This window comes from Leguminivora glycinivorella, chromosome Z (assembly GCF_023078275.1).
Source record: "Leguminivora glycinivorella isolate SPB_JAAS2020 chromosome Z, LegGlyc_1.1, whole genome shotgun sequence".
Lineage (NCBI taxonomy): Eukaryota > Metazoa > Arthropoda > Insecta > Lepidoptera > Tortricidae > Leguminivora > Leguminivora glycinivorella.
In genome coordinates, this window is record NC_062998.1 from 43986691 (window position 1) to 44006206 (window position 19516).

General features: G+C 35.2%; 1 protein-coding gene across 2 annotated transcripts in view; it reads right to left on the reverse strand.

The window, feature by feature from the left end:
• Window positions 1-403: 403 nt before the first annotated feature.
• LOC125240725 (tryptophan 5-hydroxylase 1) overlaps window positions 404-19516 on the reverse strand; it is a 35930-nt gene continuing 16817 nt past the window's right edge. Inside the window, exons 5-10 of one of the 2 annotated variants that reach the window (XM_048148759.1) lie at window positions 19383-19500; window positions 11323-11486; window positions 10880-11006; window positions 10135-10367; window positions 9551-9767; window positions 404-2591 (exon numbers count right to left, since the gene is read on the reverse strand). In XM_048148759.1, the coding sequence (XP_048004716.1) occupies window positions 2508-2591; window positions 9551-9767; window positions 10135-10367; window positions 10880-11006; window positions 11323-11486; window positions 19383-19500 (943 nt within the window). In that variant the 3' untranslated portion in view covers window positions 404-2507. Of the gene's footprint in view, window positions 4163-9550; window positions 9768-10134; window positions 10368-10879; window positions 11007-11322; window positions 11487-19382; window positions 19501-19516 lie in introns of both variants that reach the window. The other variant, XM_048148758.1, reaches the window with a different exon arrangement.

Genomic DNA, 19516 nt, shown 5'->3' on the forward strand with positions numbered 1-19516 from the left:
GATATTAAAGGGGAACGAAAATTCGATTATTTTTGCGCTACGACGCACCGTTTAGGAGATACAGCCATCCAAAGTTACTATTTTCAGTAGACTTTATTTATTTCATACCATGTTTGAGAAAAGCACTATACATACCTCGGCGGGAAATGGGGTTGCCGGCCGAAGACATATAGACGGCCGAGCGAAGCGAGGCCGGATAGGTCTGTAATGTACTATTACAAATATTGCCTTTGGACTGAGTCGAAGGGTCCACGCTGGTATAAGCAGGTAGCAGGTGCTACTGCCCGAAGAAAACTCAACAAGCCCCTCTTTGTCTGAGGGTAAAGGTAAGATTCGTATTTTTTTTATTTTCTGGATAAGTAGGGAAGTCATTTTAAATGATAAAAACAATTAATATATTTTCTCATTCTTTAATCATATATACCTTTTAGGTACTTACACGCGAACACTATAGTCGTTATGGTGTATGGTATATGGTTAAGCTTAAACATTGAGTTGAATAAAATTTACAGATTTATAACATTTAGTAACAAGACTAGACAATACTTATTATACTTACACTGTAATATCATTATCCGTATATATTCTGTTTTATATAACCACAATTTAAACGGAACGTAGGGTTCATTGCTAAAACGATTCCTAAATCTATTGCGTCAAATATTTTAGACCCAACGTTACAAGTGGCGGCACAAATTTAGCGCTGAGGCCACTGAGTGAAATGTGGAGGGGATAGCTGCGCATGGGGACGCATACCCTTCACCCCTTGTAATCCCATGAGAGACCCGTTTTAGACTTCTTCGCATTAACTGTCAGCGCTAAAGTTATGTGCCGCCACTTGTACTTAAACTTATAAGGGCCACTTGCACCAACGGAAATGTAGGGTTAACCTTCCATTTTCGTTGGTGCAAGTGGCCTTAATAACATTAACTTATAAACTACTATTTATTTCATGAAACTGGTTGATTAACTCAAAATTATAATTTTCCTGAATGAACCCAATAAAACATATATACCTAGATATTTAAGAACAGTACTTAAGCCACAAGTTTGAATGTATTCACATTTAATTATTCAATAATTATCAGTAATATCTAATAGTAACACTAATTAGCCACTGTAACTGGATTATCCATACTATTATATTTTGTACTTAATAAATATAATATTATAAATGTTTAATAATTACGCAGATGCTCAGCATATCCCCCTGCGTTACAAATCTAGAGTTAAGAAGATCAGGTGATGACCTAAGTATCGGCATCGGTCGACGATTGCTAATCTAGAATGAGCTTAAGTCTCAGAAAAGAAAGATAGCTTTGTGGAGACCAAATCACCGTCTTCCAACAAGATGGGACGATGACATTAATGTCTGTTAAATATTAGAGGAGGAGATTTGGTTTGGAGAGAGGAAGCCCAACAGCAGACATGATTCTTACCGAGGAAGACGAAGCGACCACAGCGATTATTTATTTATTTTATTTAAACTTTATTGCGCAAAAATCAAAAATGTACAAATAGCGAACTTAATGTCTAATGGCATTCTCTACCAGTCAACCATCGGGCCAATCAGAGACAAGTAAAAATGGTGCATGAAGAATGAAAAATAACAATTAAATAAATAAATAAACTTACTATATAATTAATACATACAAATATTATTATAATATGCTTATATTGATGGATGCTACTCGAACTCTTGTTTCAGCAGATACTGATGTACCAACCGCTTAAAAGCTAACTTGCTTGGGGCTTGTCTAATACTGAGAGGGAGAGATTTCCAGAGGCGGCTCGCCTGGACAGCAAAAGAGTTAGAGCTTAAGAATACGAGATGTACGCAGCTCACCGCCAGGGTGAGGGGTGTCAAACAGGATCACTTTTACGCTTCACAATATTCACATAAGTTTTTCATAAGATAATCAGGACATAATCCTATAATAAGCCTCAAGAAACGCCACCATTTTGCATTCGTTCTGTTGCTGTTGCATAATAAAAGTTTTTGGTAAAGCGTAGCAATTATATTTGTTAATAAACTGCCTACTAAACTAAATAATGAGCGCGACAAAAGTCCAATAAAAGAAATACCACCAACACATACCTACACTCGAATATTTTGTTAATAAATAACGAATTAAAAAATGATGATATGCGTAACGACAAACGAGCTAATATTATTAAGTATTTAAAATTAGAATACTAAAAACTTCCTAATTTTCAAAAATTGTTGAATAAAATTGTCTTCATTTGAGGAGTGCAATATTTGTGTTTTAATTATGTCCTCGTGTTACAGGAAAGGGTCCGGTGAAATTGTGAACTCATCGGTAATAGTATCAGCAAGTCTGAATGATACCTTGCATTGCTTCAAAATGCTCATTCATAATGAGATTTGATACGGTGTAAATACCTTAACGATTAATGTAGTAATGAATTTGTAAAAAAAATAAAGCTTATTGGTTGGCACTGCAACACAGAAATTACATATGCCGCAAACGACTGAAGTGTGCAATCTAATTCTCCGGCCTCGGGGAAGCGCCGCGGTCCGAGTTGGGCGAACTGCCGCCGGAGGTGCTCTGAGGGCTTCGCTCGTTCACCTGCAACACCCAATAAAGGGAACCTAGAAGTAAATTTATTCAATCTAACACAATTTACGATCAAATAATCAGTTCCACGTGACTATACGTCAAAATAATTTATTTGCCATCTATATTCATAATATTATTTTATTTAAAACGAATCGGAAAATTTTGTAAATTTCCTGTCTAAGTAGTGAAGGATCACGAACGACAGGCTGTTTGAAGCCCGACGCCGAGGCTTTAATAACTCGAGTTTGTAATCGCACTCGCGAAGTAATAACCAAATTTTAAACTAAATGTATTGAAATATCTACGCTGACATTTCGAACATTCGTCCGCCATCTTGTCATTTTTAAACGGTCGAGAAAGGCCCCACCCATGTATTCACTTTACTGCCCTAGGGTGGTAAAATAGCTCATTACACATCAGTATGCAGGCATGTAATAACACCGTTTACGAGCGAGTGTGATGAAAAATACATATTGAGCATGTTCCATGGCTATTGTCGTTCACAAATTGTGTGAAGCGTGCTAAGGATTTCCTTTCTTATGAACTTCGACGATGAAAAGGAGAGTTTAACATTTTAGTCGAGACTTCGAAAATAAGTGAAAAAAAAAATTTACTACCTCTACCTACTTTCGTGACCTGGCATCACGTCTCTTCCCATATTTATGTATAAGTTCCAATGCTACTCCGACGCCACCAATATTTCTTCAAAGAAAACACACTTGTTGCCAATCGGAGCCCAACATTGTGACCCTTTACGTCCTCTGCTCTTTTGTTTGGCCATTCATAAGAGCATTAATGCATTTCATTCACCGCTCAACATATGGTACGGTTGAAGTATCGGTGGGTGAAGCAATAATCGAGGACCTTAGGAAACTCATACCATTTTGTGTATACCTACCTACCTGACCTATTGTAATAATTATAAGGTTTAATTGAGCGCAACACTAACAAACTGTGTCACAGTTTGGCGAAAAATTAACTTAAGGACAATGTAACTGGGTTTTTTATTTAACAAATAAATAAAAAAGTTTCACTCTCTGGCAAGTTTTGTTTAACCTACGTGACTTGAAACCCTGACACCGCACAAGATTCCACATTCTGAACCACTCGCTATGCTCGGGTATTAATATTGGCACGTGCGGTTAAAGAATAACTTTACCCCCTTGTAAAACAAGTTACTATTTCTAGGTTTTGGGATTGTTGGAATAGGTATATGCCATATTCCAGAAAGTAATGTAGCATCTGTTGTTCAATTTCGCCTTTCGATGTAATTTTTGCAGATATCGGCTGTGAGATGTACTATGTCTTTCATGAGGCCTTCCTGGGTCTCATGAATCGAATTATTTCTGTTGCATAGTAAATGGCTGTTCATTATGTTCTATTGCCGGTTGCCTATTATTGACTGTTATTTGTTTTATTTGCAGGTGATCTGGATCATCGATGACAGGATCTTCCGGGAATAACTTGGCTGTAAGCTTGTTAGCAGTGTCTAGTGTGGACGTAGTGAAAATACCACTTTTGGTTTTTAGAGTTGAAGGCAGTTGCAGTTTACGTGCGTTCTTCAATAAGTCAATGAATTTCTGTAACAAATAAAAAATACAATCTTAGGGTAACTTAGTATTGTCATTGGAAAAGGCGCTTAGTTAATTCCGTAAGTACTTCTGTAACTTTGCTGAAGATAATTGTTCTAACATGGGGCCAGCAATCAAATTACGATTTGTAAAGGAAAGTTCTCGAGGTGTACAAATGCAACTACTTAAATAGAAATACGAATCATTAGGTGTGGAATAACTGATTGTCGGAGCAACGCCAAAAACTGTTACTGGAGCGTGTTACAAAAGCGTGTATCAAAAACAGTACAAATAATGTAAGCTTACCGTCTGAATGGCTGCCTAACATCTCGTATGCATGTAAAGGTAATAAAAAAATTAAGTATAAGAGAAGATATAGAAAATTAAACCAATTCAATTTCAATACTGGGAATTGCTGCTTGACTTAAAATAATGACGTGCCAAGTTTTGAGCCTATCATGACTTTTTTTCATCCTTTTGTCCTTTAGATAATTATAATATAATAGGCTACTAGACTCGTATCGAATTTAGCACATCAAGTTATTGTTTTCTGTAGTATTTGACTTAAGAAATCAATATTTATAGCTTGCGGGCATTAAAAGTGCGTGATGACTGCGTATTTTTAATTAAAGATGTGTGTATGTTTTTTTTTAATTATGGACTCCGAAAACGGTGTTGGCCAATGGAGTGACGTCACATAATTCAGATCAACTATGGAAATTAGAGGCAGTAATCTGATCTCCATAGAAGCAACCTCTATTAAAATTCATAGTTCTTGACGGGTGTGACAATGTGAAATATTTTTTCTAAATATACTGACGTCATGTCATAGATATTCTATAGATTAATATGGCTGATGTTGTTTTTGCCTGATCACGTAAAAGTAAACTTTAAATAATTTTTTTGCGGGTTTTTAAGTCGTAATAAAATATGGTACTATTTTTTTTTCGTTTAATTAGACAGTAATCAATAATATAAGACATACTTTGAAAAAGGGTCAAGTAGCCTATACCAACGTCAAAATATTTACCAAACAGAGTTAACCATATTATGATTTATAGCAGCACGCATATTCGTAATAGGTAATATTTTTTTTACTACCTACGTAGTCTTTTCTAAACACATCTAGTTCTGACAACATTCAGACCAAGAAGTGTTAATTCGCAGTGGATGTTGCATTACAAATTTACAATGCTATAAACATTTGCGTTATGTTTGTGTTGTTGTTAATGTGCGTAAATACATCACGACTCGTGATCGTGAATCATCAAATAACGGTAACATTTCTGAACCTTTTAAATATAAAATAAATATAATTGCCTGGACCTGGACCTGAATGTCTGAAAATACATCACAAAACGAAAATGAAACCTCAGGACTTTTTACAAGAAAATTATCCCACGCTGTGGGATGGGACCCACCCCGATTCGAAAAGGGGATACCCCCATTTGCCAGAATTTCATTTGCCATAATTTTATTTGCCACCCTATTCAACAACCATAATATTGTTTCCCATAACAGCTTATGCCATACTCATTGTTTACTATATTGATCATTTGCCAGAAACTTTGTTTCCCACAAAGTCACTTTCCATAATGTCATTTGTCAGAATCATCGAAATCCGTAATGATCACATTCCATAACATCATTTGTCATCCAAATTAGCTGCCAGAAAAGTCAATTTTCATAATGTCATTTATCAGAATCATCGAAATCCGTAATGATCACATTCCATAACATCATTTGTCATCCAAATTAGCTGCCAGAAAAGTCAATTTTCATAATGTCATTTAACAGAAATATCGAAATCCGTAATGATCACATTCCATAACATCATTTGTCATCTAAATTAGCTACCAGAAAAGTCAATTTTAGGTTAGGTTAGAACTGTGATTCCCGGAAAATGAGAGTGCTGTCAGAAAGTAGGTTAGGTTAGGTTAGAACTGTGACCCCCCGGAAAATGAGAGTGCTGTTAGAAAGTAGGTTAGGTTTAGAGGGTTGGGGTGTAGCAAAGGGTACGCAGGACTTAGAAAAATTTTGATGGGAGTGGTATCATTATGACACCTACTTTTTATGATGCTATCGTATAGAGGACGCTAAAATAAGCACGTTTTGTATGGGCAACTTTTCTCTAAACTTAATAATTTCCGAGATAAATGGGTACAAAAGTTACGGGACTTAGAAAAATTTTGATGGGAGTGGTATCATTATGACACCTACTTTTTATGATGCTATCGTATAGAGGACGCTAAAATAAGCATGTTTTGTATGGACAACTTTTCTCTAAACTTAATAATTACCAAGATAAATGACGGATTGTAAAATGTGAAATTTTCAATGATGACATATTATGTGAACAATATTAGGCTGCGAAAGTCCGAATCTAGGGCTCTCGCCGGTTAGGACGCGTGCCGACACTGCGCGCCCTAGAGTGTTTTTGTAGAGCCGGAGGCGCGGAGGAGGGCAGCCCTCGCCCGCCGTGACAAAGCTCGGGAGCCGTGCGAAGCGGAGCGGCTGAGGCTGGTCGCCGAAGGCGACCAACAAGCCGAAGCTGCGGAGCGGAGTACGAGCGACCGTGCTTTGCCACGCAAGGGCGGAAGGGCTGCACTTCCCGAAGCGCCGGAGCTAAGGCTGAATCTTAGGTCTCACAATAACACCACTTGGATGATTTTTTTTCTAAGTGTCTGAAACTCGCCATTTTCAAAGTCCATTATTTTCTCTACAAAACATGCTTATTTTAAGTGCTCAAAAATATGTATACGGCCAAAGTGGTCAAAAATATGTATACGGCCAAAGTGGTCAAAAATATGTATACGGACCAAGTGCTCAAAAATATGTATACAAAGTTCTTTGCGTACCCTTTGGTACACCTTGACCTAGGTTAGAACTGCTAACAATTTTATTCAATCATCATATTTTTATTACAATGTGCTAATCAACACAACAATAACAATCAACTATAACTCTTAAACTCTAATAAAAATCTTCATAGTTTAATGTAAATACAGGTTTGAACCCAAAGCACGCAAAAATTCTTCCTTTGTATATACGTCTTTGTTAGACAATATCTCATTGATTCTATTCGTACGATTTAATGTTTTCTTCCTTTTTTTGGTTCCGGTTCGCCATTGAGAACATTTTGTATGTCCATCGTTACTTTATGCAACTCATGCATTATTTCTGTGCTGAAGAAATAAAAACCGGGATGGGATTTACCCATAAGTGTATTAATTCGATTGTGCCAAGCTTCGGCGAAGTTTTGTGTTCGTGGGAGGTCATCACTTTGAATGTTAACAATACTCCAGAACGAAGGATGGAAGCGCGGAGGTTTATTATCAGCACCGGAAATGTAATATTTATCAAACCATGAAGCAATTGGGACACTTGCTGGTAAAATCGTTTTCACCCATTGCTGAAAATATTGGGGAATTTCACTGGGGCTCAAAAATGATAATGCCAGCAAAGACTTCATTTCTACAGCAAAATCAATACTTTCACCGTATAATACGACCAGCCCGTCGGTCTGTATTTTCCTGAAAATAATTTGGGCTAAATGAAAGTGGCAGCCGTTCAATTTTATGTCATTAAAATGTTGCCTGAAACACTGTATGGCTGCCAACTCAAAATCCATTATACAATTCTCCACTTTTAATATTAAATTATTGTCATTACTGTACTCCATGATGAATTCAATAATTTTATTATATGTGTTTTTATCTTTATGTGTACACAGTACAAACATAAGTGGTAATGTGGTTTTCCTATTGCCCATTACATTCCCGTGAATAGCATATAACTGCAGAAATTGTGTAGGTGCGATTTTAAATGTACCATCAAGAATCCACAAAGTAGATCGACACAAAAACTCCATCATTTTCCGTGTTGAATAAATTATAATGCGCTTGTGTTCCTTAAACAACTCATCTTTCATAATAATATTATCGCCATTCAACTTAAGTTTGTCATGGTTTACCGTAAAATAAATATCAGTAGGCTCATGAAAAATATCCTTATGCTTCTTTTTCTCACGGTAAACTATCTGTTTCATAGCACTTGTAGATGGTTTTTGTAATAATTGTTCGGGACATTTAGCAATAGCTTTTTGAACAATTTGACAAGGTTTTTGACTTATGTCATTTGCAGCAATGCTTTTTAAATCGTTAGTCAAATTTGCGATGTGCAATCTATTGGCATCGGGCTCATGATTATGATAAGTATCACTATTCACAACCGTATGATTTTCAGTATTTTCGTTGCTTAACGTTATTGCCCGTGCATTGCAATTTAACTCCTTGCGTAATTCACACACCCAGTAAAACTTGGACTTCACGTTTTTGTTCTTCTCGTATGAATGACCATTTATATTCAACTTAAAACCACCTTTTGATGTTTTAAATAACTGACAAACAATATTATCATCCATTTTACACGTAAATTCAACATCAAGTATCGTAAACAGACTGACACTTTTTTTTTCAGAAAACAAAATGTAATTATGTCAATAAAAGTAGACAAAAAGGAATATAAAAAATCATAGACAATAAATAAAAAGGTAAAATACTATAAAAAGTTTGTGCAGTCTTGCACAACACCATTGACAATAAATATCGCCTACAAAATATATTGCATACCCACTACTCACATTAAAACTACTTTGTAAATATACATCGAGCGCCTACAGGAATTTTGTTGGCAATTACTTAGCTAGTGTTCGAAAGAACTGATAATTTCTTATGGCGTTTGAATATTCTATTAAACCATATTATTGCACTTAATAATATGGCTAACAAATAATATGGAGAACAATTATTATGGCAGTAATCGCTTATGGCATTTGAATATTCTATTAAACCATATTATTGCACTTAATAATATGGCTAACAAATAATATGGAGAACAATTATTATGGCAGTAATCGCTTATGGCATTTGAATATTCTATTAAACCATATTATTGCACTTAATAATATGGCTAACAAATAGTATGGCATTGTATGATTATGGAAGGTAATATTCGGATAAACAACGAGTATGTCATATGATCTTTATGGTAAACAAATCATTCGGGCAAATGAAATTCGGGCAAGTTAGATTCGGGCAAATGAATATTATGTTAAATGACTGTCGGGCAAACAATAGACAACCTTCGAAAAGACGTTCATTAATTTTTGCTTTTTACTACTAATCGGTATATGTTTATTTTTTTTTGATTTACACTATTAAGTTAATGAGTGTCATATGTTTCCATTGCATGCCAGTATTTAATAATCTCAAAATTGTCAAATATAAATGAAAAACAAAACGATTTGTTGAAATTACGCGCAAGACGTAACTGCCCTAAATATAGGTACCAGGTGGTTTATCGAAAAAAAAGTAATCAGTACAGAATACAAAATACCTGTAAACCGGTGTGCAACATGTTGGCGATAGTCTCGACGTCGAGAGTGGAGTCCTGAGCGGAGATCTTCTTGATGGCGGAAGACACGATGCAGATGTCGCCTCGCAACTCTCGTACGAGTGCCGTTATCTTTTGAGCGTTGCTTAGAACCTCCACACTCTGCGTGTATGGATTGTATCGCACGCCGAAAGGACGCTGGATACTTTCAGCGAATGCACTGCAATTAAATGATACATATAAGCCCTGCACATAGCGATACATGCAAACCGTTTTCTTCTCACGCCGCCCAATAATATTAAGAAGATCTTACAATCTTTTTAAATTAAGAATTTATTTTGCCAAATCAAAATAGTGTTTGTCTTAGAAATTTTTAATGTGTGTGCGTGTACGCTAGCTTAAAAGGTATAAAAGTACTGTAAATATTTTTCTAAGTAGGTGCATAACTCTGTGCCTCGTGTGATTAAACCGAATCCTATTCCGCAACCACAATAGATATTGTGTTGCAGATGTTGCAGGATTTAATACAGTGCTGCCGCAATTGCAGCAATGATTTCCTTCTGACACATACATATACATATACTGACCGCATCTTTTCTTTGGCTTCTTCAAAAGAGTCCGTGTAATAATAAGCATTCTGGTAGGAAGTGATGATGCAGGTTTCATTGACGGTGACTTCAGGGTCAAAGCGCTTGTGTTTAGCACTCGTGGTTAGTGCGTGCTTCAACTCCGCCACTGAGGAAAGTAGCCCGGCGCCGTAGACCCGGAACGAACCGTCTAGGGAACGGCAAAGACCGAACTCCACGGTGAAGAAATAAAGCTGTAATAAACGTAAACGTTTTGACTTTCAATCGACAATAACTAGTGAATGGGAATTTAAAAAAGTATTAGATATATAAAATAAATAGAAGCCAGTCTATAGATCGACATGCATTGTGCCGCCTGAAACTATCGACACCAAACAGTCTGCAATTCAGTAGGATCGAGAGTTGCAAGCTGCACGTGGGTTGCATTTCGTCTGTATATTAGGCTCTATTATCATGGCAATGTATTAAGAACACGTCACTGTTTATTTTTGAAATGTTTATGAAATGAAATATGGGTAAGTATTTTCTGATGTAAGTATGTACATTGAAAATATATATGATAAATATTACTTTCTCACAGCTCAATAACGTAACTATACCTCTAAAAGTATAATGTTCATTTGAGCTGTATCAAAATCAGTAAAAAAGTCAAATATGAATCGGAATCACATCATATTCGGTGTTTCAGAGTACGAAAAATATTCTTCTTTCTTACAAATAAATATTTTGAATAAACAACTATTACCGTAGCCAACTTGTCGATATCCTCGTCTGACGCACCCAGAGAAGCTAGTCCTAGCTCCTGAGAGAATTGTGCGAAAGAAGAGTTTGCGAGCAACGGCATGTGCCCTAACAGCTCGTGGCAGCAGTCACTGTAACATCATGGGAGTATGTTTACTCGTAAATATAATGTTTTGTTTTGCTTCAATATTCTCGGAATATGCATAAGTAAGTATATACTTACTGTAAAAAAGTGTGCGTTGTTTTAGGATAAAATATGAATGCCTTGAAGAATAAGGAAACTTGGCATAGGAAAAATGAAAGCAAAAAATAAATCTTCCATAATGATATCATTAAACTTCTTATTCATAACTTTAATTGTCAATTTTTAAATATTCTGTTTTTAGTCTTAGATATGTAGTTTTATTTTTATACTTCTTTATTAAAAAAATTGTATCTTCAACTTACGGCTCAGGAGTATAAAACGGATCAGAATAATGGCGAATGTATTGGGTGCAGTGAAAAACTCGGAAGGCGAGACCGGATAGAAAGTCGCGGGGAGAGAGGTAGCCAGCTACCGGCCGTAGCTGGAAGCCAGTCTTCCTCTTCAGGAACGCGCTAACGTCCTCCAACTGAAAGTAACATTGATAGTGATTCATAATTTTAATATTTCGGATACTGTGCTTATAAAACCTAACTATAATTAAGATCCATTTTTAGACCACATAAACCCCGAAATTAAATGTGCAAGAATTGATCGCTCAAAGTTGTACAAGATAAACAATTGTTAATAATAAAAAAAATACTGTATAAATATAATGGACGTCATGACCGGAGGCGCCAATATACTGAATTACATAGCTGATGGGCATACTCGTTAATCCATAAATCGTTAATTAACGAAGTGACCATTTTGGCTCAACTAAGTACATTCTTGCGACTAGAAAACTTGCTACTTCACATTTACCACAGATTGAGACGTATTTCTAATGTTGATTCTTCGTTAATTGACGAGCACAAAATAAATAGCTATGCACCTTATTCAACAACCAATCTCAGGAAATGTTTAGTCTGAAGCTTGCATCTACTTCGGTAGCAAACCCAACATTAGCACCAACGAAACTACTGCTACTAGTACATTGCGATCGTAGTCTAATCTGTGACTTTATTTCAGTTTAACTATGTGTTTTCTCATACAGTATACAACTTGTTAAACATAAAAAAACATAAAATTAGGTAAGTAAATTTCGCTTCTAAAGCAAGTAGAGGCATACAAAACGATATGTTCCAAATTTTATCAAAATGTGCCTCTAACGTTTTCGAGTGAAATGGCTGTGATATACAAACGTATAGAGAGACGGACGGAGACGACGAAACATAAAAGAGTTACATTTTAGCTACGACGGCATCAATAGGTACAATATAAATAACCCGTATTTATCTTAATTACACATACCTACATTTTAAATGATTCCAGATGCTTCGGAAACGGAAACATGTTACCGAAAGGTCGTCAAAAAGCAAGTTTGCTTGTTAACGGCAGAATATATGAAGAGGTATTCTCAGGGAAGTCATTAAGAAAAGCAGCAACCTGATCTGGACCATGTTTCCCTTGCGACTTTTGCGAGATAAGTATAAAAAAGGGAGAAAGTGCGCGAGATACTCGAGATAGTACACCGATAGAATATGTAACGATGGATTCCGCAAAAAAAAGAAAATGTTAAGAGAAAATGAAATTGCTGAATTTAAATAGTTATTTGTTATACAAGGGGGCAAAGCTGTATTTTAACGCCGAGTGTGGAATTGAAAAACGAGCAAGTGAAAGGATTCTATAGTTGAACCACGAGCGAAGCGAGTGGTTCGAGAAAAGAATCCTGAACTTGCGAGTTTTTTAACACACGAGAAGTAAAATACATTTGCACCCGAGTGTAACACAAAACTTTTCCCCTCACTGTAGCGAGGAAACTACAACGCAAAAAATGCGTTTATCACTGCTTCCAGTAGTTCCACAGGTGGTAAATCATCTTTATTACTAGATTCACCTACTTTTATCAACTTTACAGCTGTTAATTTGACTTTATTCAAGGTCAAATTACTTTACCCACTAGTGGATAAAATGCGTTTTTACCCGCTGGTATTAAAGGACAAAACACGTGTTTCCGAGCTAGTGAGGGGAAAATAAAATTAAGTCAGCTGATATTTACTTTTGACTGCAGTCTACCAAAGATCTCCGAAAAATGGCATACGATCTAACGGACTGATATACATGTAAATAAAGCCTTTTTGTTACTTATTCAACCTATGACTTGTGAGTGTCTATGACATGGCCATGTCTTTGACATTTCTATTTACACATCAAATGTCAGAGGCTTTATTCAACGAATAATGTTTTATTTGTAAATTGTTTAAAAGATACTGGAATATTAGCTTAAATGTTGTTTCTCTTTCAGGTGAGCATTTTTGTTGTTATAATTTCAACAGGTATTATAATTAGAGTATAATTTGTTTGTACTTAATAAAACATTCTCTTTCAGAGCAACAATCTTAGTTATTATTTCAAGAAAAGATAATTAACATATTATAAAACAACATTTAGACAGCTAAACCATGGAAAAACTAAAATTTGAATTTGTTGTGAAAGCGGGCGAAGACCCGAAAACAAATATATGCTGCATGACGTCAATCACAAACGCGGACAAACAAATTTTTTTAATTCCGGAAAAACTACAACCAGTTAGACTGCACGAAATTATTGTAAAAACCGCGGCGTATGAAAAAGTCAAACTTACTTTACAAAAGAGACATGATAGGAGACAAGTATGGATATCCTTGACTTCAGAACAGATGAGTGTTTATATGGATGAAGATGATAATATGCAGTTCAGAGGATATCTGTTAGAAGAAATGACACTTACACCTCAACTACAGGCGCCAGCTGCGGGTATCTCAGAAGAAGCTTTGACAAAGATTTTAGAGAATTTGGTTGATAAAAAGAAAGATATATCGAAACAGCGCAACATAAAAAAATTGTCTGATAAAATGGTTTTAGAAAAGTTTAGCAATAAGACAACAAACGCAAGTCAGTGGTTAACTACTTTCGAGACCGAGTGTTCTCGTGTAGAAATAGAAGAGGATATACAGAAAATTGAGGCACTTAGGTTGTTTTTGGAAGATTCTTGCTTGGACTGGTACCGGTCAATGATAATAAAATTTACAGTAGACTCGGACTGGTGTCAATGGAGGAAAATGTTTTGTGAGACTTTTGCGGACAAAGGTTGGTCGCCGATCAGGTATGCAATGTTTTTTAAATATAGACAGGGATCTTTACTCGACTATGCTATTAAAAAAGAAAGACTTCTGCTGGAGATAAATAAAAAAATTGACAAATATACATTGATAGACCTGATTGCTACCGGATTACCAATATTTGTAGCTGACAGGATTGACAGAGAGGATCTAAAGGAAACTGAAGATTTATTTAACAGTCTGAGAGGATTAGAGCACTTGGTGAGTAAGAAGATTTGGGAAAAAAATCGGTGAGTTTAGAAAATAAGAATAAGGAGAAGAATGAAAAAGACTATCATCCGTGTAGGATATGTGAGAAAGAAAATAAGCCAAATCGGTACCACCCCGAATCTTCTTGTTGGTTTAAAAATAAAAATACGCAGGTACCAAACAGGGAGCTAATAAGGAGCGTTAATCATTCGGAGTTAGAGGTAGAATTAAATGAAATAGATACAAAAAACTTGTAATTACGCCATTAATTAAAACTAAGCTGTTGTTAAATAACACTTTAGAAATTTTCGGAATTTATGATTCAGGATCTAATGTTTCTTTGATTAGTTCAAAGTTACTACGGTTTAAAAATAATACAGTTAATAAAACAGGTGTCACTGCTAACCTGAAAACGATTAATGGCGTTAAAAAACCTATAGGAATGGTAACTTTAAATATAAATATTTTTGATATGGAACATGAACTTAATGTGTTTGTTATAGATGAAAAGAATTTTGACTATGATTTCTTGATTGGATTAGATTGCATAAAACAATTTCGTCTGACGCAACATGATAATTTGGAGATTACACAAAATATACCGATCTTAGAAAAACAATACAGTCAAAAAAATGAACAAAACGAGAAAGCTATAATGTATCCTTGTGTATCTTCCAGAATAGAAAAAAAATTAAATTTAAAGGAAGATACTCAAAATGAAACAAAAAAAATATATGAAATAAATTTCAATGAGCACATAGATGTTGAGAATTTTGATGCTGCAGTGAGTCATCTGACTCCGCAGCAGCAATTCGAAATAGATGAACTGATTAATAGACATAAACCACTTTTCGCAAAAGACAAGTTCGATATAGGTACAGTAAAAGATTATGAGGCTCACATTGACTTACAAGTAGATAGATATTGTAGTAAAAGACCTTATAGGTGTACTATTGAAGATAGGAAAGAAATAGAGCAACAAGTATCACAGCTGTTACAAAAAAAATTGATTGAGGAATCATATAGTCCTTTTGCTGCTCCAGTAACACTAGCGTATAAAAAAGAAGACGGAAGAAAAACCAGGTTGTGCATTGATTTTAACAAAATTGTAGTTCCTCAATCACAACCGTTTCCCCTAATTGAAGACTTAATGATAAAAACTAGAAAGTGTAATTTTTTCTCAACATTGGATGTCAACTCAGCTTTTTGGTCAATCCCTATGAAGGTTGAAGACAGAAAAAAAACTGCTTTTGTCACTCAAGAAGGGCATTACCAATGGACCTGTCTCCCATTCGGTTTGAAGACGTCACCGGCCATTTTTCAGCGAGTATTGAGTAGTATTATAAGAAAACACGGGTTATCAGATTTTACTGTAAACTATATAGACGATATTTTAATCTTTTCAGAAACATTCGCAGACCATATAAAACATTTGTCCTTGCTGTTAGAGGCTATATCGAAGGAAGGGTTTAGATTGAAATTCTCAAAATGTAATTTCGCACAAGATTCGGTAAAGTATTTAGGCCATGTAATTCAAAACAATACAATATCTCCACTGAAAGATAATTTGATTGCCATTAAAGATTTTCCAATACCAAAAACTCAAAAAAATGTTCGTCAATTTTTGGGTAAAATAAACTTTTACGGAAAGTACGTTCCCAATATATCAATAATATTGGACCCTTTACATAATTTATTAAGGAAAGGACAACAATTCGTTTGGTCAGAAAAATGCCAAGAATCCTTTGATAGGATAAAAAAACTTTTATGTTCAAAACCTATTTTAGCTATCTTTGATCCAGATCTTCCAATACATATTTACACAGATGCGTCAATCCAAGGCATAGGTGCAATTTTGAAACAACCGCAAAATAATGCCGAAGAGAAACCTTGCGCGTATTTTTCAAGAAAATTAAATGACAGTCAAAAAAAGAAGAAAGCTATTTACTTGGAATGTTTAGCGATAAAAGAAGCAGTCAAATATTGGCAACATTGGCTTATAGGGAAGAAGTTCACAGTCTTTTCAGACCATAAACCTCTTGAAAGGATGAACATAAAGGCTAGGACGGATGAAGAATTAGGAGACCTAACGTACTATCTATCACAGTTTAATTTTGATGTGGTTTACTCACCAGGGAAATACAATATAGAAGCGGATAGCTTAAGCAGAAATCCGGTGTTAGAGCCATATGAAAATCAAGATGAATTACTAAAAATAGTAAACTTTATTAAACTAGAAGACTTAATACATGATCAAGATAATAATGAAGATATAAAACAAAATAAAGACAAACTGAAGTTAAAAGATAAACTGTATTATAAAAATATAAGAAAAACAGATAAAATAATACTAACTGAAGATTTTTGTAAAAAGATAATTGAAAAGACACATAATTATTATTGTCATATAGGCATTAAACAAATGGAAAACAAGATCAAACCTTTTTATGATGCAAAAAATATATCAAAATATATCAAAGAGTTTTGTGATAACTGCGAAACATGTATAAAAAATAAATCTAGAGGAAAATTTAAATTTGGGTTAATGTCACACTTAGGTCCTGCCACATTCCCATTTGAAATAGTATCTATAGACACTATTGGTGGATTAGGTGGCTCGCGCTCCACAAAAACATATTTGCATTTACTTGTAGATCACTTTACAAGGCATGCCTTTATCTTGACATCTAAAACACAGACTGCCAGTGATTTTATAAAGCTTGTGGAAAAAATTCCTCAGGGCAATAAGATTGGTATGATTTTATCTGATCAGTACCCAGGTATAAATTCAAGAGAATTTAAATTATATTTAGAAACTGAAAATATACCTATAATATTTACGGCAGTAAATGCCCCATTTTCTAATGGATTAAATGAGAGACTTAATCAAACTTTGGTCAATAAAATCAGGTGTAAAATTAATGAAAAAAAGGACAAGTTGGCATGGACAACTATTGCTCATGAATGTACGCAAAGGTATAATGAAACAGAACACACAGTGACAGGGTTTTCTCCAAAATATTTATTGGAAGGACAAAGCATAGATATTCTACCAATAGAATTAAAACAAGGAAGCACAAAGACAAGCTTATTAGAAGATAGAAAAATTGCGTTAGAAAAAACTATAAAATCACACAATTATAATAAAAAACAATTCGACAAGAATAGGAAAATGTCTGAGCTCAAAGTAGGAGACTTAGTATATGTAGAAAACGGAAATCGTTTAAATAGGAAAAAACTAGACGAATTAAAAATTGGTCCATATAAAATTATTGAAAAAATATCGGACTCAATTTATAAAATAAATACGGGACATAAGAAATTAGAGTCAAATTTTTTTCACATTACTAAACTTGTTCCAATATCAAAATAGTATTAATTAGGTAGAGTAGTATTAGTTAGTATATTTTCTCATAAATATCATCATGATATTTATGAGAGTGGGAGGGGAGATGTAAATAAAGCCTTTTTGTTACTTATTCAACCTATGACTTGTGAGTGTCTATGACATGGCCATGTCTTTGACATTTCTATTTACACATCAAATGTCAGAGGCTTTATTCAACGAATAATGTTTTATTTGTAAATTGTTTAAAGATACTGGAATATTAGCTTAAATGTTGTTTCTCTTTCAGGTGAGCATTTTTGTTGTTATAATTTCAACAGGTATTATAATTAGAGTATAATTTGTTTGTACTTAATAAAACATTCTCTTTCAGAGCAACAATCTTAGTTATTATTTCAAGAAAAGATAATTAACATATTATATACATACAACATACATACAATCACGCCTGTATCCCATATAGGGGTAGGCAGAACACATGAAACTACTAAAGTTTCAGCGCCACTCTTGGCAAATAAGGGGTTGAAAGAAAACAAAACTGTAACTGTCGGACTGATATAATCTAGTAAAACTAGCTTCTTGGGACACAAATGAGACTGCTGGAGTACAATGGCTGAAAGGATTTTTAGATCGCCACCCAGGACTATCAGGTATGCCCAAAGGTTAGCTAGAGCGACCAGTTTTAATAAGCACAATGCATTATTTAATAATTTGGAGATGGTTCTCGATAGTGACCAGTTTGAAGCTAATAATAACATTTATGTATATATAACGATGACGAAACAGGGGCGACGGTGCAAAAACCAGACAGAATCATTGGCATGCAAGGCATTATTAATGTGCCATATGTATCCAGTGGACACGCGTGTCATCATTATGTGACCAGTGCATATTGCACCTTCAATTATATTAACTGCTTCTATGGGAATCGTATTCCTAGGACATCGTTGTTTACTTTTTGCATGGATAGATAATTTTAATTTTCTTCTCGTTGTTTTTATAAACGTTAATTTCTCCTTCTATTATTTTATGTAGTGATGTGTTGTAAAATTGTAATTCTTGGGCTCCGTATTATCAACAGATGCCAATGTAGACTTAAACGTCAATCACAGAGTGAACGTTGCTTGGCAAAAATGGAGATCGTTGACGGGAGTAACTTTGTGATCCACGCATGCCCATAAAATCCAGCACTAATGTACAGCTCCGAGTGCTGGGCAATCAAAAAGTCACACGAGCAGAACTGCCATGTGTGACTCGAATGGGAGCTTTAAACTCGCACCAATAACCGAAAAACTTACCGAAAATCGTTTTAGGTGGTACGGCCACGTGAGCAGACGTAGTGATGACGTCATCATGTCGTCAAGGTCGCTTTAAAAATTCCGGAACTTAAAAGAGAGGCCCCTGCCGATGCCGCCGCCCGAACTGGTGGTCAAACGTAGAAAAAGACCTCAAACGATCACAGATGTCAAAAGAGACAACCCAAAATAGAATAGCTTTGGCACACGAGAGTGAGGAGGCCCGACCCCAATTAAAGGGAACAGGGAAAGAAGAAGAAGAAGATATGTTGAAGAACCTAAATAATACATCGCCATATAAAATTTCTGTGCATACTATTTACCACCTACCGCATCTATAATTTGACTCCCCGTTTGATTTTGGCCTCAAGCTCGCGTCTTGTCTTACATACCTGGGGTAAGTTGTCTTCCCTGTAGCCACAGTACTTGACGAGTTGCGGCCAGTTCTCCAGGTACTCCTCGCAGGCGTGCACCAGGTATAGCTTGTGCAGCTCTCGGAATATTATCCCCCTGCACAGTGATCATC